Source organism: Magnolia sinica, chromosome 10 (genome assembly GCF_029962835.1).
Source record: "Magnolia sinica isolate HGM2019 chromosome 10, MsV1, whole genome shotgun sequence".
Taxonomy (NCBI): Eukaryota; Viridiplantae; Streptophyta; class Magnoliopsida; order Magnoliales; family Magnoliaceae; genus Magnolia; species Magnolia sinica.
The window spans coordinates 10,524,878-10,546,351 of NC_080582.1; the positions used below are offsets into that span (position 1 = coordinate 10,524,878).

The following is a 21,474-nucleotide window of genomic DNA, read 5'->3' on the forward strand; positions in this document are numbered from 1 at the left end:
TCAGTATGCCCAATGTCTCATGAAACCTAGACAAAGATTTCTTTTTTTCTTTATTTTTTTTTTTTGAAGGGTAAGGAGAGAATTTTGTTAAAAAGAAGAGCTAGTACAACAGGGGAAAGGGTTTCAATTCCACAACGATTGAAGTTGGATGCTGATCTATCAACATCCTCATTTCCTTTCTTATATAGATTAACAAAAGATACCGAGAGGGATCCTTTAATTTCTTTTATTTTCTCTATCCATCTCGCCAATCTCCAAGTATATAGGGCTCTCAATGGGTTGTTGGGCTGGGTCCGTCTGATAAATGGACCTTTTCTCTTTAACCATCTGATAAATGGGCCTTTTCTCACAATAGGAGCCATTGCTGGTCTATCTTTTGTGTTCATTTGTATGCCACCAAGTAAAAGGCTAGAACTGTCTAAAGACTGATTTTTGGGCCATGACCCAGTCATGTTGGAGGCATGGAAATTGGAATGGACAGGTTCGATCTGATCCATGTGTGCTGCATATTGAGAATAGTATGGAAGCAATTCCATGCCCCCATAGGCATGAAATCTGCTCTTTGGAAGATGGTACTGCTCTCTGGAAGATGATTGGTACAGCCGGAGGAAACAGAATATGATAGTCCATACTTGCCCAACCAAATAAAAGCTGTGGTACCTGAGACCCGTCCTGACCCAACCGGACCCAACTTCCAAAGGAGTCTATTGAGGCCCATTTGCAAACCCATACCACAGGCCCTGATGCTCATTAACAGCCCTACAAGGATATGCATTCATGGATGAGGCCCATTTAATCATATTTCGTGGAATCACTGTCTATTATTGCAGGTAGCATGTGAAGACGGTTAAGTTCCTTAACAACAACCAACAGGAGCATAACCCTTGCTTCATTGGAATCAATATTACCAATTTACCTCAAAAAGACCTGACACAGCTCCTTCCTGTCAGCCGTAATGAGCCTTCTAATCCAGGCTGAGCTGGGTTTTCACCTGAACTACCATCAAAATTAAGTTCTACATGCTTCTAGGTGGGGAGCCCACAATATATGGATAGCCTAAGAGCCACCAATGTCCTCAATGACATCTGTATTCTTCTATCAAAGCGCGATGACGGAATAAGGACACCTTACAAAAGAGAAAACAAGCTGGGCAAGAGAAGACAATTTCCTCTTCTATATGGTTCCTTCCAATTATATGGGTTCTTTAATGCATGTTTGAATTGGGGCTAATTAGATGGCATTTTACTTTATTCATTGCTTCGCTTAAAAATTTCTTTATGTTGGCCAAAGGAGCACCACTCATCATCATTATTCTATTTATCTCTGCAGAACAGATTGTTTGTTTGCCCTTTGCATATACACAACTCTGCAGAACCCATTGTTTGTTTGCCCTTTGCTTAAACTTAGCCCTACCAAACTCATTTGGCTTACAAACTTCATATCCTCTAGATGGAATTTATACTTGTTTTCCACTCCATAAAAAAGTCTGTCTCATTTGAACTTGTTGATCACACTTGAAGGGCATTGAAACATGAATGAAATAAATCGGCATGTTTGTCAGGATTGCCTTAATATAAATGATTCCACCATCGATGGGTATGCATCATATCTACTCTTCCAGCTTTAGAGTTTCCTTCTAACCCTTTTCACCATCGCATTCCATAGATGTGTAACTAGCTTGCCAATACACAAAGGAAAGCCAAGATAGTAGATGCAAGTTTTCTCGGCATGCATCCAAATACACTTGCCAGGTTATTGATTTCCCCTTTATTGAGCCTAACCTTTATTGAACCTAACACCTAGCAACTAACTTTTAAGAATTATTATTATTATTAAATTTTGTTCTGAAATGCCTCAAACTACCCCAAGTCAATTCCAAACTTGAGTTAGATTGTCGTTGCAAAGAAGCAACGTATCACTTGCAGGTTGAAATTGGGAGATCTTTATTATGGACAATCAACTATTCATGATATAGAAGACGGCGCACCGTCTCATATGAGGAAGTTTAGAAGAAGATGATACTCCTTTGGTAGTCTGCAATCTACTGATCTTGAGTGGGGATGCTTGTTCAATACTAGTAGTTTGCAGACTGGTGATTGTGGCTTGCTTGGCAGGCAGGTGCTAATACATGCTTAAAGATGGTGATGAGAGTTTTCATATAGCTATGCTTTGGCATGTGGGGAAGAGTTCAGGCATGAGGCAAGGACTGACTCTCAACGGGGTATGCAATGGAAGGTAGTGCGGCAGTGGCAAGCATGGTGGTCCTTTTTATCAATCCAACTTGTCTTGAGGGTATATTTGTCATTTTTGGGATGAAATGAATTCCCCTGTTTTAAGAGAGGGTATTCTTGGTATTTCTCATGAGAGTCAAGTACGTTCCTTTCTGGATGCTAGTTGTTTGAGCAGGTGTCTCTATCCAACTACCTTCCTCTCTTCCTACTTGTGAAGAATGTAGCATTGATTGGAATTTGGTGAATGGTGTCGCTAATTGGAGCTTTTGATACGCCAATGCTGTCTCCATGTGATCCCTGCAGAGGCAGGCATTGTTGTTCTTAAGCATTGGAGATTCCTATTGAGGACTTAGGTTGCCGTCATATCCCTCATCACCAATGTTCAAAGTATCGGTATTGCACTATGCAAGAAATCTCAGGATATAAAAAATATTGTGGGAAACATTGCATGTATCGCATAATGTATTGCAGTCTGAGGATGGCATTGAGGAAACCTTTAGGAAAATGGAGTTTTCAGTGATACTTCAGGAGATGTTAAAAGACACATCATACACACTTAGAACCCAAAGAATTCTCCAAAAAAAAGAGTTCATAATAGTTTTTCATTGGTTAGGGGACAAAACTATCCAATGTTCGCCATAAGTGATGCAATTATATCGAATATAATCAAATATTAAAAAGAACAAAAGGTATACATTGGCCTCCGATCCACATGGATTGATGAAGCAACTTGAAGTCCTTGTCCTCATCCATATTCATACTAGGGTGGCTATAATGCTGCGGACCCACATAATTGCAACACTGCCCAACTCATGAGTTGATGATACTGAACCTAGTACTCTCGAAAATATCTATGGCACTCATCCTCACCAATGTGCACTAATATGTCCAACGGTGGATATTGTGCAATCACTATAGCTGTCACCGTTTCTCTCACTGGTGGCGGCTTCTATGGTTCTGGTTGGACCAGTGTTTTAAATCGTGAATAGTGTGTAGCCTAGCGTTCGCCTCCTTGAAGCGTGAGGCGTAACCTACATAGTGTGTAGCCTAGCATTCGCCTCTTTGAAGCGTGAGGTGTAAGCTACATAGTGTGTAGCGTAAGCTATACAATACTAATAGATTTTTAATCAAGGTTGCACTTGCATTTAATGATATTTGGTGCAAGCAAATGCAACCTAAAGTAGTAGGAAAGGCAATGATTAAGTATAAAGGTAAAGAATGAGCAATAAAACTGATTTAATATTATTGCTTATGTTATTTTACTAAAAGTATTAAAAAGATAAACTAATTTTAATTGAAAATGGAAAAATGTAACATCGCTATATAGCGCGTAGTGTAGTCTATGTAGCATGTCGCTTATGCAAATTAATCATGTAGCGTAGGCTACACATGACTTAAGCTATTTTCATGCGCTATGTATCATTAAGGCTAAGCTACACTACGTAGCGTAAGCTACGTGCTACATAGCGTAGCTATTTAAAACATTGGGTTGGACACCTTTATACCCATATTCGTATCCTAAATCATCATCATCATCATCATCCAAGCCTTATTCCAATGAATTGTGGTCCTCTACACGAATCCTTTTCTGCCATTGTTCAGATTCATGTTGGAAGTTATGGCATAAATTTGACTCTGGGTGCCAACCTGACGCCACCTTCCTCTTTTGTTCAGGCTGGGGACCTGCAGTGATTGCATAAAACTTCCACAGACGCAATGTAATAGACTATTACAAAGGTTGATTGCAATCAAGCGCTATCTATTAGTCTATTACATAGGTCATTTACAATCAGCGAGTTATATTTGTATCCTATGTATATGCCCTTAATAATATCCTTGTCTATATCCATAGGCATACTCATGACCATAACCATAGCCAGATGGTTGCAAATGGGTGACATAACAGCTTGAGTCGCTCATCCTGTAACCATACAAAGTGGGTCCATTTCCATAAAATGACAAGGAAGTGGAGCTCCGCTGTTCATCACTAATTTCTGTGGACCCAATGTTCTTGGCAATAGCCTCATTGTGTTCCAGGCTTCCAGCTATTGAGTCGTGAGAATCACCGACTCATCTTTCATGCTTGTGGATGTTTAGGTCCACTGTGATGCACATGTTAGGGGGACCCTCATCCTGGTGAATTCCTCAAATGAGGCCATGTCTGCTCCACACATTATTGGAGATGTCTCTCCTTGGAATAAAAGCGGGTTGATTATGGCTAATGATGTGATGCATAATGGGTTTTCATTCTCTTGACAAGGATACAAACAATGATTTTGTAGAGCTCATTTGTTGAGGACACTTCTCCTGAATTTGTGTGAGTTGTTGGTTTGATGATTCTTCGAAATAGGAGCAATTTGTGTGGCTTTAAGTCAACTGTTGAGATCTGCTCACATTGTTGATGCAAAAGTGTAGCTTTATGCAACAACATCATCAGACTCCATTTGGGCTCTCCAGTCGGAGTTTTAGGAGTATGCTCTTATATATGATACCACCAATGCCACCTTGGCAACTCTGAAAAGTGCATGAAGGCCACAACAAAGGAGGCTCCCTGTTTTGCTGGCGAATATTCAGTTTCTGACACCTTGTTGAGTTCGTTCTTATTTTGGACGGATTGATAGTTTTGTAGCAATGTCCTTTTTCTTTGGGATGGCAATTTTTTGGTTGATAGATTGGTGAATTTTGGAGCATGCCCTGTGATGACACAGTGACCTGATATATATGCATGATGCTTAGTCCTGGCTGTTCCCTTTGGTTCAAGATGGCATTATTTCCTTATAATTTTAGTTGTAGTTGGATAGACCCCCCTCCCCTCTTTTTTTTTTTTGAAAGGTGACTGAATTTATTAAGAGAAGGTGCCAAGATGGCATGCCAACCACAACATAAAAACAACCCGATGGGAAAAGAAAATTTACAATATTCCATTGCCTTGACAGACGATGCCTATTCCATTACATAAAACTTAGCCTTACTAAAAACCTTAAAAGCCGAGGTGCTCGCATTCCTAAAACATCTACCATTCCTTTTCCCCAAGAGAACCTAGAGACTGACTAGTAAGGCCAAATGCCAACACACCTTTCTTTTCTTCCCAAGCCCAATCCTTGTTAGAGAAAAAGAAAGAAAGGAAGAAAGATGGAAAGAAATAAAGATATTCTATGCATTATCTTCTAGAGCAAAGCCACTTCATTTTATTTTATTTTATTTTATTTATTTTTTTACTTTTTTGGTGGATTTGTAATTTTGCCTCATATGATTGATATTTTAAATTTGGTAACAGATTCATACCTGTATTTTATATATGTTGTAAGTTGAATATTTGCAATCCATGCCAACATTTCTTACGCTTTTTTTTTTTTTTTTTTAATTTACTTTTTCTGTTGGCAGGTATGGCACCATATATCCACTGCTTACGGAGATCGATCTGATCTGATGCGATTGGCTGAAACTTTATCCCAAGATTTTGAGTCATTATATGACAAGGAGGTTTGCTTTCTTATCTATCCTCTTTTCCTGTTTTTTTTTTTTTTTTTTCTTTGTTAATTTGAATAGTGCAGCAAGACATGTTAATTGTCAGTTGTCACTGCTCTTGTCGTTGAAGCATCAGCTCCTTAGGTGATGGTTTCTTTTAATAATACATGAATCATGAGACCCAAACATGTAGGTTGAGAACTGTAGGATACTAAGAAATTGTCTCTCCTATTCGTTTTAGATATGTGAATGAAGTGTCAAATACGACGACAACTCAGTTTGGGATTTGGACTCATATGAGCCAAGAAGAAATATCTATTGCACATGCTCTCGCTCGTGATTTATGTGGCCATTTGGAAGGAACAAAGAAAGTCTTTGACAATCTTCATTCAATAGAGAGAGAGAGAATTAACATTTTCCTTTTAAGTTTGGGACTCACATCAGAGCTTTCAAAATGGTGAGGATTTTGGACCTCCTTTGCAATTGGAGATAGTTATTGATAACTATCAAAACCCTCCGATAACAGTTGAGTTTTGTTTCCTCTGCCCGGTACTTGGTGGAAGCTTAATGCTGATGGCAGTTCATGGGTAATCCCGGTGCCTTTGGGATTAGAGTGATAAGAAAGAGATATCTAGCTCTATAAAAAATGGTTTTCTCTAGCTTGGTTGGTATTGGTTACTTTAATAGAGTGGAGTTCTTGGCGATCAAGGTGGGAGTAGAAACATTCTCAAACTTTTTCGTGGGGCTGTTAATCATGGAAAGGGACTCTCGTAATGCAATAGCCTTTTTCGCTATATGAGGTTAAAAATTGTGAATCCCTTCTTTGGAAGTTGTATTTAACCTTGTTCCAATGAAGCTAATTACTTCACCAATTCATTATAAAGTAAGGGTTTCAAAGCCAAGATCCTGTATTAGCAGTTCTTATCCCTTATCTTGATAGATTATTATCCTTTTGTCAATGAAATTTCATATTTGCCAAAAAAGTAGATATTGTTAATGATGATGGGTTTGGGCCATATGGTTGTATGACTCACCTAGGTGACGGTAATAAGCACGTTATTAACATACGGTTATGTTACGGCCATAAAGGCTGCTACGTAAAGGAAATGGTCACCATTGTGAGCCAAGATGCTGTTATAGGCGCATCCGACCATACATGGTCTATTTGAAAATTTTTAATTTTAATATTTGTTTTTTTACTTTTGTATTCATTTCAACCTTAAAGGAAGCTTAGAAACTGAGTTTAAACTAGACATATTACTATTTTGAGGATTAAAAGACAATTTGAGTGGGATTCAATGAATTGAAGCAAAGTGGACCATTTTGTGGAATATTAAAAGTGGAGAAGTATCTTTTTTCATTTTTCTTCTTTGTTTTGTTGTACTTATATGTAATGGGCCTAATCCATCAAATGATGCTTGATTTATTCAATCAGGGCCTATTTGGTCAAGTTTTAGCAGGTAAAGTTAACACTGCTTGATTGACAACATTTTTACTGAAGAATGGTCTGTTGCATGGTCCATAAAATACATGTATAAAATAAGAAAAAAAGTTTTGGCTGTTATAGGTCCATTTCAGCTGATACGCCCCCGATCATATTAGCCAGCATCAGCCATTACTGTTACATAATACCTTAGCAATAAGGGTTCTACAAGTGTGCGACCTACCTTATCTTTTTTTTTTGTTACGTAACCCCCAATCGATGTTATTTGGTGAACATAAGATAAATAAAATTAGTCGTAACTAATAAGGAGCAAGGTATAATGGTAATGGTGGCTGTAAGTCTGTAACTGTCATTGTAATTACTGTTATGCAATATACGGGCCATAACGGCCATTACAACCATTTTTTTTTTTTGTTAAAACTGTATTGACCCCGTAATGGGCTGTTAATTTTTGTTTTCTAATCACTAACTTTTATTTTTTTACCCACACACACTCGCCCCTCCCCCACAGTCTTGCGCACTCACACCACAAGGGGTGCTCAAAGTTATTATTGGTTCCGACTCCAGTTCATATATACTTTGTTTATTGTGTGTTCTTTTTAGGGAGTTTGACCAGAATGGCCTTGTGGTATGGCCAAACGCCCCAAAAGGAAAACTTTTCAAAAATTATTCTTTCCATGGTCCTCTGACAGAAAAGTTGCAAAAAAGTTACGAAAACGCCCTTGCCTTGAGCGCTACGATAGTCAGGCAATGAGTGCAGTAGGGGATGCAGATTTCTTTGTGCAAAGTTTGTTGGGAACCTAGGTGGGGCCCACCTTGATTTTTGTGAGAAATCCACCCCATCCATTTTCTGAGCTTATTTTATGGCTAGCACAGAAACTTCCTTCCAAGGCTTTCACACGCTTTGGCACGAAATCCACGTCCGTCAGGCAAGCAGATTGTGTCCTACTCCCACTCACCTCTAGCCAGGAATGGTACAAGTTTGTGGGGCCTATTGTGATGTATTTGTTCATCCACGTCGTCCATCCCGTTTCTCATATCATTTCAAGGCATGAGCCCAAAAATGAGGCTGATCCAAAGCTCAAGTGGACCACACAACATGAAACATTGGGGATTAAATGCTTACCGTTGAAATTTACCTCGGGCCACAAAAGTTTTGGATCAAACTGTTATTTGTGCCATATGAAGTAGGATGATTTTTTGCCCTATGTTGCACATATAATGTTATAGTGGGCCCATCTGATGATGAGTAGTCTGGATTTTGTACACGTGTGCCAAGTCGGTAAATTGCGAGTAACTAGCAAGGAACGACACATGTTTGTGCGGCCCACCGTGATGTATTTGTTTATCCACGCCGTCCATTCCTTTTCTCATATCATTTTAAGGTATGAGCCTAAAAATGAGGCAAATCCTACGCTCAAGTGGATTCGACACATGCTCGACGGTGGACCCCACAGATGGTGTCCTTGTAGTTTTAAGTGTTAGGGTCGAGGTTGACATGTGTTAAGGGTTGAGATTGTCATGTGTTAAGGGTCGAGGTTATCATGCATTAAGGGTTGAGGTTTTCATGTCTTAAGGGTCGAGGCTAGCAGGGTCAAGGTTGTCATGTGTTAAGAATCGAAGTTGTCAGGGTCGAGGTTGTCATGTGTTGGTAGTGGGGCTTTGGACACCGCCTGTGGGGCCACCATTGGGTATGTGTCGAATCCACTTCGTCCATTCTTGTAGTAATTTCATAGAAGGCCATGATCCGAAGAATAAGCCACATACGCCGATCATGTGGACCACACCACCAGGAAATAATTGATAGTGAATGTCCACCGTTATTGTTTGTCAAGTTTTTTGAGTCTTGGATCCGTCTTTTTTTTGTCTCATGTCCTAAAATGAGCTTGTAAAATGGATGAACGGGCTGGATTTCTCACAAACATCACAGTGGGCCCCCCAGGCTTCCAGCGAAGTTCATACGAAAGGCTTTTCCACAACATTCGTGTCTGCCAGAGGGAAGGGGAGCGGATTAGGTGAGACCGCAACCTCACTCAAGACTATGCGGCCCTTACCGTGGGGCCCACCTTAATGTGTGTATTCTATATCCATGTTGTCCATTCGTTTTTCCAGATCATTTTAAGGCATTATCCCAAAAATGAAGCAGGTCCAATTATTAGGTGGAACATACCATAGGAAACAATGGTGATTGACCATTAATGGGCTACAAAAGTTTTGGATCAAGTTGATATTTATTTCTTCCCTTCATCCTGGCTTATGTGACCTTATCAACAGATTGAATAGCAAATAAACACTATGGAAACATTAACGTGCCCCCTAGGAAGTTTTTAATGGTAGGACGTTCCATAACCTCTGTTGCCTATGGTATGGTCCACCTATTTATTGATTCTGATTAATTTTTGGGATATTGCCCTAAAATGATCTGGAAAAATGGATGGAAGGTGTGGATATAGAATATACATCAAGGTGGGCCCCTTGGTAAGGGCCGCACCGTCTTGGGTGAAGCTGGGTCTCGCCTAAACCGCTTCCCTTCCCTCCTGCTGAAGGAAGCGGATTGCTTCCTACCCCCGCCTTGTTGGCAACCTAGGTGGGCTCCACCATGAGGTTTGTGAGAAATCCACCTCGTCCATCCATTTTGCAAGGTCGATTTAGGATATGAGACGAATCCAAGACTCAAGTGGGCCCACTTTCTTTCACCAGTTTCAATGGTAGGCATTTCTTTCCCCATTTTTTCCTCTTGTATGGCCCACTTGAGTCTTGGATATGGATCGGTTTTCACCGCATGAGCTCAGAAAATAGATGGACAGGGTGGATTTCTCACAAATATCAGGGTGGGGGCCCTACCTAGGTTGCCAGCGTGAAAACTTTGAGCAAAGAAATCCGCAACTCCTACCGCACTCATTGCCTGATTGGCGTGGTTCTCAAGGCAGGGGCATTTTTGTCCCCTTTTTTGTAACTTTTTTTTATCAAAGGGCCATGCAAGGAATATTTTAGAAAGGCTTTCCTTTTGGGGGCGTTTGGCCATACCACATGGCCATTTTGGTCAAAATCCCTTCTTTTTACTCTTTTTTTTTTCTAGATGTAGAGTAAAAGTGAGATGAATAATTCCATTTTGACTCCCTCCGAGCTTCATGGATTTCAAATAACATCCACATAATTAACTAACATGAATTACCTGTAGCGTCGTTGAGGTTTTTTTTTTTTTTTTGATTGGCTGATGCAAGTTGAAATATCTTGCATCCTTTAAACCTCAGGAATGTTGTGTTGTTTAAGATGATTGGGTAGCGGAAGATGCCAGATTTTTTCTACGTGGAATAGCATAGAATCTGAAGTGCCAAAGTTATGTTCACCACATGAGATAGTTTGAAAGAAATGCAGTCATGGGAGAAAAATATAAGTTGGACATATGAGTTGTATGAGAAAATCTTTGAACTCAAACAAGGTGGCAAAAGTATTGGAGAGTATTACTTTGCCCTTAGGGGTATGTGAAGAGCTAAAAATTATCAGCCATTGTCCTGGCACTATAATACGATGCTAGAGTAGCGTGAAGAGTTTTGAGTTGCGAAATTTCTTTTTGGGTTGCAATGTGAGTTTGAGTTGGTTTGTGCTCAAATTCTGGGAGGCAGTGAGATTTCTACTGTTACTGATGTATTTGCTTGTATTCAATGTGTGTCATTTGCGGTCTCCACTAGCCTCACTCCTTAGGACAAATCTTCTCTTGTTATAACATGGTAGCATGGAGATGGTGGTAGCCATGGAGGTTGTGGTGTTCTCATTCAAGATTTAGGAGGCTGTGGTGCCCATGGTGGATGATCGGGTGGTAGAGATTCAGAGAGGAGACCGTGGACCCCGGTTGTTGTTACCTTAATCATTATGTTGATACATGCTGGGATATTCATGGAAAGGCCTACATGGGCTAATCGGGTGTACCTACTAAGGATGGTTCATATAGTGCTACCGCAATTTCTTTTCAGGCTAGCACGGGTCAACCATCTTCTTCCACTGTACAAAATCATTCTAGATTCTACTCATCAAATGCTCCTTTGGTATTTTCCTTCTTTTTTTTTTCTTTTTTTTTTTTTTCCATATGTTTTTTTCGCAACTACCTGTATCCCCATTCTAGTCAAAGTCAACCTAAGTGCATCCATTGGTGCTTGCATTAGAATGATAGCGAGGCTTGTGCCTTGCATGGGGGCCCTATATGAGGACATAAACATAGCCAACATCTAGATTTGAGCGGGCACGCACTGTGTGACTAGGCAAGGTTTCCTTTGGATGCTCTTATATGCTGTGGAGGCAAGGACAACTTCAAAAGTCATGCTAATGTTTGTGCTAACCAATGTTGTCAGATCGCATAAGTGATCCTGTGCTACTAGTGGGGGCTATGCACTTATGCGATTGCATTCAATCGCAATTGCATTAGTAACCAAACAACCTGTGGAACATTTTTTTTGGAAAAAAAAAAAAAAAAAAACTTACAAATCAAGAAAATTCCCAAATAAAAAAAAAAGAACGAAAGAACGAAAAGAAAAAATATGTAAAAAATTAAAAATACTACAAGTGTAAGGAGGCATTGTTTTTAACCTATTTCATTAATATTTTGTTATAACAAAATATTATACTACTTTGTTATATTTCATTAATATTAATTTTATATTATAGATTATTAGAGGTTATAAGTTTATAACAACTCTACTAAAGAACTAACAAGTACTCAAATGAATATAATCATACATACAATAAAAGATGTGAAAAAGCAACATACAAATTTTGCTATTTTATTGGTGTAAAATAAATTATACAAATTTAAAACTTAAAATTTCAAAATTGGCTATAAACATTGATCCCTAATCCATTGTGGAACATTTCCACCATCATTGGCATCATCATCATTGCCATCTTCTTCATCGTATTTGTCCTCTTCTTCTGTTTTTTCATGATCAGTTTTCACTAGTTGCTTGTTCACATCTAGTGGTTGATCATCTTCTTCTTATATTCCTCTATCTCGTCGTTTTTTTTGGCCTTGATTGCTAATAGGCATCCCCTGTCTACTCAGCCTTTGACTTGAACTTTCTTCATGTTTTGATTCAAATGCAGCATATTCTACTTGGGTCCATGTTGTCCTTGCCAAAGATCAGGTCCTTTGTCTCTATAAGCAACTTAGTGTATGCCCCCATATCATCTAGTCAGATTTGATCATATAGTCTATGCTTCTCTCTTATGACTTTGGGTTGTATTGGACAAAGACCAGGTCATTTAGCTTCTTTTGTTCAAGATGATTTTTTCCTTTGTGAATCTGTATAACATTTGAATTGAAAGAAAATTAGTGATTACTATAGATACTTTTAATATTCATTCTAAATCAAACATTTGAAATGTTAATTTGAGATTGTACTGCCTCAATTAGGAATTATAAAGTACTGATGCATTATAATGTGAATTGTGTCATGATGCAAATAGTTAAGCATTCGTACGTGAATAGTTTTGCTATCTTCAATATTGGTCAATGCTCAAAGTTTACTCACAAACATGGATTTTGCCTACTGCGTTAGCTATTATTTGTAAGAATATACTGGAAAGTGGAATAAGCATTATTGATATGTGTATGTTACATTAATATGTTCCATATAGCATTCATCAACTCATAAGGGTAGGTTCCAGCATAGCTGCAAAATTGTCCTTTAAGCCCTTGAGATCTGCAGAGACATGAATTGTCTTTTCTGAGAGCCTCAAAGAGTCCACACATGCACGCACAATATCTGGTATGTTCATGTAATGTTAGATAAGGTGGTTACTCTATGGAGGCCATAACATAAATTTTTTAATGCTGTTCTTTGCTTGCTGCCACTTGACAGTGTAAATTGCCTTCTGGCAACTATTATGTGGCTTCATTGTGATCATGAAGTGTATTCTATGATGTATGGCACAACATGGGTGTGGCATGTGTCTGAATTTTACGAATACTATTCAATTATGGTACATGATTAAAATACAGATTTATTGGCCATATTGCATTTATATTTACATTATGAATATCCTTTACTTCCATAAGCTGAAAGCAAGCTGATTGGAGAAGTTCGTAATTCACTATGTTTCAAAAGTATTCTTTGAGCCATGAATCACGAGAAGCCCCTAGTGTCTGCTTCCAGCTTTCTTTTGTTTGCTCTTACCACTGTCTATTTATCTTGTTAATTGTCTTAGTTTCTGCACTTAGCCTGAGAGTCAGTATCGGGCATTTTCTAATGCAGGTGCTTAGCCTTGTCCAGAAATGTGCAGAGGATCCTGATCCTGAAAACTTAAGTGCATCAGTACAGAAAGAACTGGATGATGTTCTTGTTAGCGCAAGTGAAATCCCTAAAGCTCCTTGGGAAGAGGGAGTTTGCAAAGTGTGTGGCATTGACAGAGATGATGATAGCGTCTTACTGTGTGATACTTGCGATTCTGAGTATCACACTTATTGCTTGAATCCCCCCCTCGCAAGGATTCCTGAAGGTAACTGGTATTGTCCCTCGTGTGTTGCTGGTCAAGGTAAGGCCCAAGTTGCACCAAAACATATGGTCATTAATCGACATCGGAGAAAGAGATACCAGGGAGAGGACACTCGTATTCTTTCAGAAGCACTGAATCAGTTGGCAGCCACAATGGAGGAAAAGGAGTACTGGGAGTTAAGCATAGAAGAGGTTTGTTGTGGATTTCTTTTGTTGGCTTATTTACTTGGCAGACTATGAAATCAATCCTGCGAAGAAGTATATGCTTTATGAATATAATAAAATTGATCTGCAAGGAATACATTGTGGATAACATCTGCATGATCTGTTGCTACTATAGTCATGCATTCATGTACTTGTTTTCATTAATGGGTCAACCTTTGGGGTTCAATGAAACATTGGGAGTCATTCATTAGTTGCAAATTTTTTAGCAGTGTGCTGAGCTATTCAGGTAATGGGTACTGTTGTTGGATATTAATGAGTATGGGTACTTGCACCAACCTCTAGAAATGAGTTGCTTCATTTTATTTCTCACTTCAATTTTTTTTAATAGGCTTAAATATAAATTATGAAAAATCTAGTTAATAGGTGGATCTTCAAGGTTGTGAATTTTGCTACCTATCGGATTATGTGACTGACCAGCACTTATTGATCAGTCTCAAGGCGCAATACGAGATGTGTTGGCGTCTCAGTTTTGTTGGGACATTTATTGGCCCGTATTGGATGCATGCGGTACACAAATGGCCCCTGCATATTATGGCATGGCAGGTGCACCTATAACTATAAGAGGTCATAATTTCAAAATTTATCACCTTTTTTTTTGTGTGTGTGTGTGTGCATTTTTCTCATATTAAGTGTAGAGCAAGGCTAGGAAATTTCCAACTTGATCTAGACCTATTTTGGAGCCCAAACACTAGATTTGAGCGTGATTTGACACATTAGAGCGAAGCGGAACTCATCTGATAGCTGTGTTTATAATGACAACATATCAATTACAATTGTGGATATACAAGTTACCAGTTTTTACAGTAATGTGTAATATGGCCACGATCTTGGATTAAGTTGGGAAAAGAAGAACATGCATATAATTACTTTAGTATGTTGTTTTCTCATTACACTGCATTCACAACATTTGTGATTGTAACCATATATATTCTAATTATGGATTATTTGTTGTCATTCCTATACTGTTCAGTTAAAATATGTAACAATACCCATTATAGAAAGAAATGACGATCAACAAAGTCGTAGTTTCCAAATGCTTTAACAACAAATTTAGAGATCAAAGACCATCAAGACACAGTTTTCAGCAAGTGAGGCCGACAGCTGATTTCCTTTGAAATAATAGATAAATTGCCACTGTGAAGTACAAGCAGTTCATGATTGTACCTCTGATATCATTATCTTTTCTTCCGTCAAAAGCTGAGCAGAGAACGCATGGATTTGTGTTGAAATTCATTCTGAGGTCTCCAAATCCTTCATTCTAAATATATTATCTGATTTTGACATCCTTGGTTCCATAATGTCCCATGGATGCAAGTTGAATCCATGCCAAACCTCCAGATTCTGCTGAAGACTAACCTTCTTCTCATCTTGGATCTTACCTTACATGATTGATGTTCGAATAACCAGTCTCAGAAGAGACATTTCCAAGAGTTAGCTCCTTGTATTTAGATAATAAGTCTGTTCACTTTTGATGCGTTTTCCTGCCATTGCTGTGGGTAGTGTAACAATTCATTCTGACAACATTCCTCTACCGCTCTCATGTGTTTCATATTTTTCCTTACACAGATTTATTAGTAGACTTCAGTTACTCTTATACCTAAATTGGTGTGCCAACATGTTTTACTGATTTCTGAGCTATTTAATGGCTTTCTGGTTCAGTACCTGTAGTCCATTAAGAATGCAGGTCATTGAACAGGCACACCTTTATTGGTGAATATTCACTATAGACTCTCTTGAAGCGTCTCCAATGGCTATTGTTTGGATGGTTGATTTCAATTATATCATGATATTAAATGATATTCTTTTGCTGATAGAGAAATGCCAAGGGCACTTGCACAAGTAAAATTTTGATTCCTTTTTCTCCCTCATGCACCACATCTGTGAGATCTGGGCCGTACATCAGGCAGGACCCACTATTTATGTGCCATGGCAAAAGTAAACCAGTCCAGTATCTGATGGGTCCCTGTACAAAAATTTAAAAAAATGGACTGTTGAAAACAGTTCACCAACAGGCCACAATCGATGTACACATGTGGCACACCTGAAGACCAAACCGGCCTGAATATTGGACCACAGCATGTAAAGGGTGTTGCGCAACTGATAAATACCGTCTCCCTCACTCATGTAGGAAAGGGTAGAATCTAAAATCCTACCATTTCAAGTAGCCCTAACAGGTTTCTTTCTGATAAGAGAAATGCACTTCTTCCTGCCGTTATGTTGTGTCATCTTCTTGCTAATTGATATTTATCTTGAATGCAGAGGACTTTCTTGCTAAAGTTTCTATGCAATGAAGCCCTGAGCTCGGTGGTTGTCCGTGATCACCTCGACCGATGTGCTGACATGTCAGCTGAGATGCAACAGAAATTACGCTCGCTTGCAATGGAATGGAGGACTCTTAAATTCAGAGAAGATCTCTTAACTGCCCGAAATACAAAAGACATTATGGGCAAGTTCAATGGGATTGGTGAAGCTGCAAGAGAAGGGATGCCTACCATCTTTGTGAACAATGGTAGATGGATGGGACATCCTCAATTTTTGAGCAACAGACCAACCTATTATGCAACAATTCCTGGTGATTTGCAGCAAAGAACATGTACCAACATAGACAGCAGCCCGGTGGAAAATGGGCCAAACGATGTCAACAAACAGCTCGGCCAGTTCTATATGAAAAACACATTAGAGAAATACTTCAATAGTAAAAGTCATACAGGTGACCATTACGAGCCGTTGAATATGAAACTTGAAGATGCTGAAACTCAAATGAAAGCTGGCCCAGTTATGGATAAGTCTTCCGTGCTTGCAAGTCTCTTCTCCCCTATGACTTCTAGCCAAGATAAATCTGGCACACTGCAAGAACAGCCTTTGTCGATTTCTCTGCAACAAGGAGGCAGTGAGTTCAACAGGGAAAGGCTAGTCTTCAGTGCTGAATGTGGAGATGTACAAACAAGGCAACCTGGCATCGAGAACAGCTTTCAGAGTAATATGAATGGAAATCATGTTTCAAGTGTGGAAAGGAATGTTTCTGTGGTGCCTATGTTGGAAGTTGTACCAGGATCCTGCCATTTGTCAGATATTGCAAAAGTCCATTTGGTGGAGCATACTCTTCCAGTGCCCACGGGCTCTACAATCACCATGTCCTCTGTGGATAACCTATTCCTGGTCCGCCATGACAATGTTCGTCCTGATGTGACTGAGTCAAAACAGGCATGCGATTTTGAGTTGCACTCCCTAAGGAATGATATTTCTAAATTACAGGACTCTATTTCTGGTATAGAGTCACAGCTTCCGAAGGTGTCTTTGCGAAGGGATTTCTTGGGTAGGGATTCATATGGTCGATTATACTGGGGTTTGTGTAAGCCTGGTAAACATCCTTGGTTGGTCATTGATGGGAGCATACCAGTTCAAGCAAAGAGGAGGAGGCTGAATAACGGCAGGGAGGAGGAACCTTTTACTGGCCATTCGGTTGGGTCAGCTCTTTTTAGCAGAGATATTCACCCTGAGGCGTCTAAGGCTTCTAGTCCACGTGATTCTGAGCTGAATGATGGTATTTGGAGTTCTATTGGATGGGTTTCATGTGAATCCGATGCAGAAATTCAACAACTTGCTGGCTGGTTGAATGCTAGTGATTCAAGAGAGAGAGAATTGAAGGAAAGCATTTTGCACTGGCAAAGGCTCGGGTCCCAGCAATCCAGGGGCCATGTTCATGACGATCTTCAAACCACTGCACCTAAGTCTTCCAATAGCGACAAGGCTGCAGCCACTCATTGTCTGGCAACCAAGGCTGCTGCTGTTCTGGAGAAACGGTATGGTTCTTGCTTGGAGACTGAGACAAATGAAATTCCAAAAAAGAAAGGGAGAAAGGGAAAAGCAAGTCACGAAGAGAGAATGTACAGATGTGAATGCTTGGAACCTGTGTGGCCTTCAAGATACCATTGTCTTTCATGCCACCAGACATTTTGTACTAGCATTGAACTCGAGGGGCATAACGATGGAAGGTGCAGTTCAGGCTTTGTGGGACCCGATGAAAGTAAGGAAAATGAAAGCGCCCGGGAAGGGAAGGGGATGAGGTCTGAAACCACCCGTGAGAAAGAGCATCCTGATGAAGCAGATGCCGCCGAGGTGTCCAAGGGTGGAAAGCTCGATTTCAGCTCTAGGTTGGTTAAATTTCAAAAGAAGGATGTAGCCTGTCCATATGACATAGAGGAGATCGGTTCTAAGTTTGTCACAAAAAATTCTAACAAGGAGTTGGTAAAAGAAATAGGACTCCTTGGTTCAAATGGAAATCCATCTTTCATTCCATCTACACCAGCATATTTCCTTGACCCCACATTACTGATGATCCGCCCCAAAGGTGATGAAGCTAATCCAATCCTCGAGTTGGCCATTCCTGAAGAGCACCCTCCAGCTTTCACACCTCAAGGGATAGATGATTCAACAAAGCCATGCCATGATGATCATATGAGCGGTGGTGGGCCATCAATCGACATTTCATCTCAAAGATGTGTGGAGAACGGTATTGATCCGGAGGCCCAGAAAACTCAGGGATGCACATCAGAATGTATGAATGATAGGGAGCCGGTGTCAGTTCTGGATAGTAGCATGGGGGAATTGGAAGTTGGTCAGAGCTGTACAGTCCCTGAGACTTCGTTGAGGCCTCTTGTCGGAAAGGTTTCTCAAATCCTTAGACGGCTCAAGATCAACTTGCTTGATATGGATGCCGCCCTGCCTGAAGAAGCACTGAAACCGTCAAAGGCACATGTGTCGAAAAGATGTGCCTGGCGTGCCTTCCTTAAATCTGCAGAGTCGATATACGAGGTGAGTTGGGTCTTCATCTTTTGTTACATTTAGCCTTAATTTGATTGCTTTGTAGAGCTTTGCTAAGCCTACAGGCATGTGCAATAAAGCTCATGTACATGCAACATGTGTGCTAGCATGGCATGATAGGTCCGAGATCCAATCCATCCATCAGAATGGCACCACTATATTGATGCCTATCCCAAGAATCTAGTTGATCCACTGGTCAGGTGGGCCACAGTTTGCAGGACAACTTCACTGCTCTGAAAAACTGGGCTGAAGCTTTCTAACCCATCCATCCGTTTCCAGTATGGGGCACATCCGCTGATTGGACCAGATTATTTTTGGGAAAACATGTAGACGGTCAGACCATCATGATGGATAGATAAGATCTCACATGTGCCGTGCTGGCAAACATCTGCATTATAATACTCTGTTACTTTTTCCCCCCTTGCGTAGGCATCCTGGCATTCGATATAGGAAGATTCCTAATTTCTTCTTCTTTCTTTCTTTTCTCATTTCTTTTCTTTTTTTGCTCGTCTTTTTTCTTTCTTCCCCCCCCCCCCCCCCCCCCCCCCCCATGTAGCTACACTGGTCTGTCTCATTACTTGAAGGAAAGGCCTTAAAAAGGGAGTTAGAAATCTATCAAAATGGTTCAATATGCTTTTGTTAATGTAAATACTGTATCGTTTAAATCTATTTTTTGACCATAAAGCTCATGAGATTGTAAAAAAATGTGAATCAATCCTAACTGACTGGCTAATAATGGATGGACCAATGCACAACATTTACATCAGTTGATTCACTCGATCTGGTTTACCCCTTTCTAAAAATAAGAATTACTTAGCCTTTAACTTTTCTATCTGTAAACTGCTTCCTGAATCCCTGCTCTAAAATATGTTTCAATGTCCAGAAATGGGCAATTGATCCGATAGTTATGGACTTCAAGCAGCATGATTATTGGGTTAATGGTTCATTAATTAGGAGCTGCTCTAATTGCTGGAAGAAAGGATAAGATGATGGTGATGAAGTTGAATTAGGTGGCCCCCTGATTGAATGTTCCAGATCCATCACACCATTCTGCACCAAATCGACGGTTTTGTAGGGTGGTACTATTTTGAGAATGTACCGGGCATGCACAAACTTGGGAACTAAAAAGTTATGCTCATCACAGTCTGCTGGCCTACATGATTCCACTTGGGACCTGTAATTCTGTGGTCCAAACCATTGGTGTGATGTACTCCACCTTGGATAAGGGATGTGCATAGATGCTCCAAGATTGGAAAATACCAACACTTTGATATTCGGACTTTCTTCGTTGACTGTAAACTATCGTGGCATTAACTTGCTTTGACTGTCTCCTTGTACGCCACCTAATTGTAAGTCTTTTCTTCTAATCTGAAAGATTTTCAGCACATCCACCATCCACCATGAAGGTCATCCAATCAATGGTTCAAATCGAACCACCAGCCGCATAGCTCACCATTGAGGATGAGTGAGACCCTATATTTTCTTCCAACGCCTACCCGCTTGGTCCATGTTGATGTGTTTGACGTTGGTAGGCATGCAATGACATGTCTTCCCAAGACCCTAGTTTCTTAACTATCATCGTGTTAAAGCTGTTCATTTTTGGATTCTGTGCAGATGGTTCAAGCAATGATCGTCTTCGAGAACATGCTCAAGACCGAGTACTTGAGGAACGGATGGTGGTACTGGTCATCTCTCACGGCCGCAGCAAAGACATCCTCTGTCACGTCCCTCGCCCTTCGCATATATGCATTGGATGCTGCTATCATATATCAGAAGACACCGCCCAGTTCAGACCCCATTGTCAACCCAAAGGCAGGCAAGACAGGGAAGAAGAGGAAGGATGTGGAGAAGAAGGAAACAGAGAAGAAAGATGCGGATGGATGAATGATGATCTTGAGATGAGCATTCGAATTTTGTTGAGAGTAAGAAAAATCTGGCAATGTGTGGCGGTGGCTGTAAATTCTTCTTGCGAGGAGAAGGTCGGAGGAATACTGCTGCCAGGGCCGCCTCCATGTATATATATAGAGAGTGCACTGACATGCTAACGGAAGGATGCTGGGTGAAAGGAGGTATGTAGGTGTACATTTAGAGAGGAAGAAAGGAATTTGGGTGTATTTTGAATGAGAATGGGTACCAGTGGAGTTTTTGCCAAGGTCTTCATCATTCAGAAGAGAAATCTCAGAGCTGGTTCATTTTCATCGCCATCATGATCATCATCATCACCATACGAGAAACTGTGTAAAAGAAGCTGAAACCGAGCAGGTGTAGTCAAAATATATCATTCTTTATGGGTGGTCTCTCCCTCTCATTGTGTGTGTGCAGTTGGGCATTTTTGGGATCTGGGTGGACAGCATGCGTCAAAGATCCAGGCCATTCATCAGGTAGTGGGCTATGTAAATATGCCGTATGCCAAAAATGAGAGGATGGTCATTGGCATGTTCAGTGTTCCCTATCTGGTAAGCGGATTGCGTACCGAGTAACTCAGTATGCTTAAGCGTACCGTGGAAACTCTGTGGGGCCCACCGTGTCTTATCAATGCCTTCTGTTTTTCCCTATCATTTTAGGGCATGAGCCCAAAATTGAAGCATGTACAAAATCTCCAGTGGACCACACCACAGGAAACAGCGTGGATAATGACATCCACTGTTGAAACCTTTCTAGGGCCCACGGTGATGTTTATTTGTCATCCAACCTGCTCATAAGGTCACAATGATATGGATGAAGAAGAATAAAACAAATATCAGCGTCATTGGAAACTTTTGTGGATCCTTTTCAACGTCTACAATTCACCGTT

At 40.2% G+C, this 21,474-nt stretch overlaps 1 protein-coding gene across 3 annotated transcripts in view; it reads left to right on the forward strand.

Annotated features, from left to right (window-relative positions):
• The window catches only part of LOC131257953 (methyl-CpG-binding domain-containing protein 9), a 58,536-nt gene extending 37,559 nt beyond the window's left edge, over positions 1-20,977 (forward strand). For all 3 annotated transcript variants that reach the window (XM_058258931.1, XM_058258934.1, XM_058258933.1), the window contains 4 exons: positions 5,616-5,714; positions 13,392-13,823; positions 16,116-18,671; positions 20,295-20,977. In XM_058258931.1, coding sequence (XP_058114914.1) covers positions 5,616-5,714; positions 13,392-13,823; positions 16,116-18,671; positions 20,295-20,564 — 3,357 coding nt within the window. In that variant the 3' untranslated portion in view covers positions 20,565-20,977. The remainder of the gene's footprint in view (positions 1-5,615; positions 5,715-13,391; positions 13,824-16,115; positions 18,672-20,294) is intronic.
• The last annotated feature ends 497 nt before the right edge of the window (positions 20,978-21,474 follow it).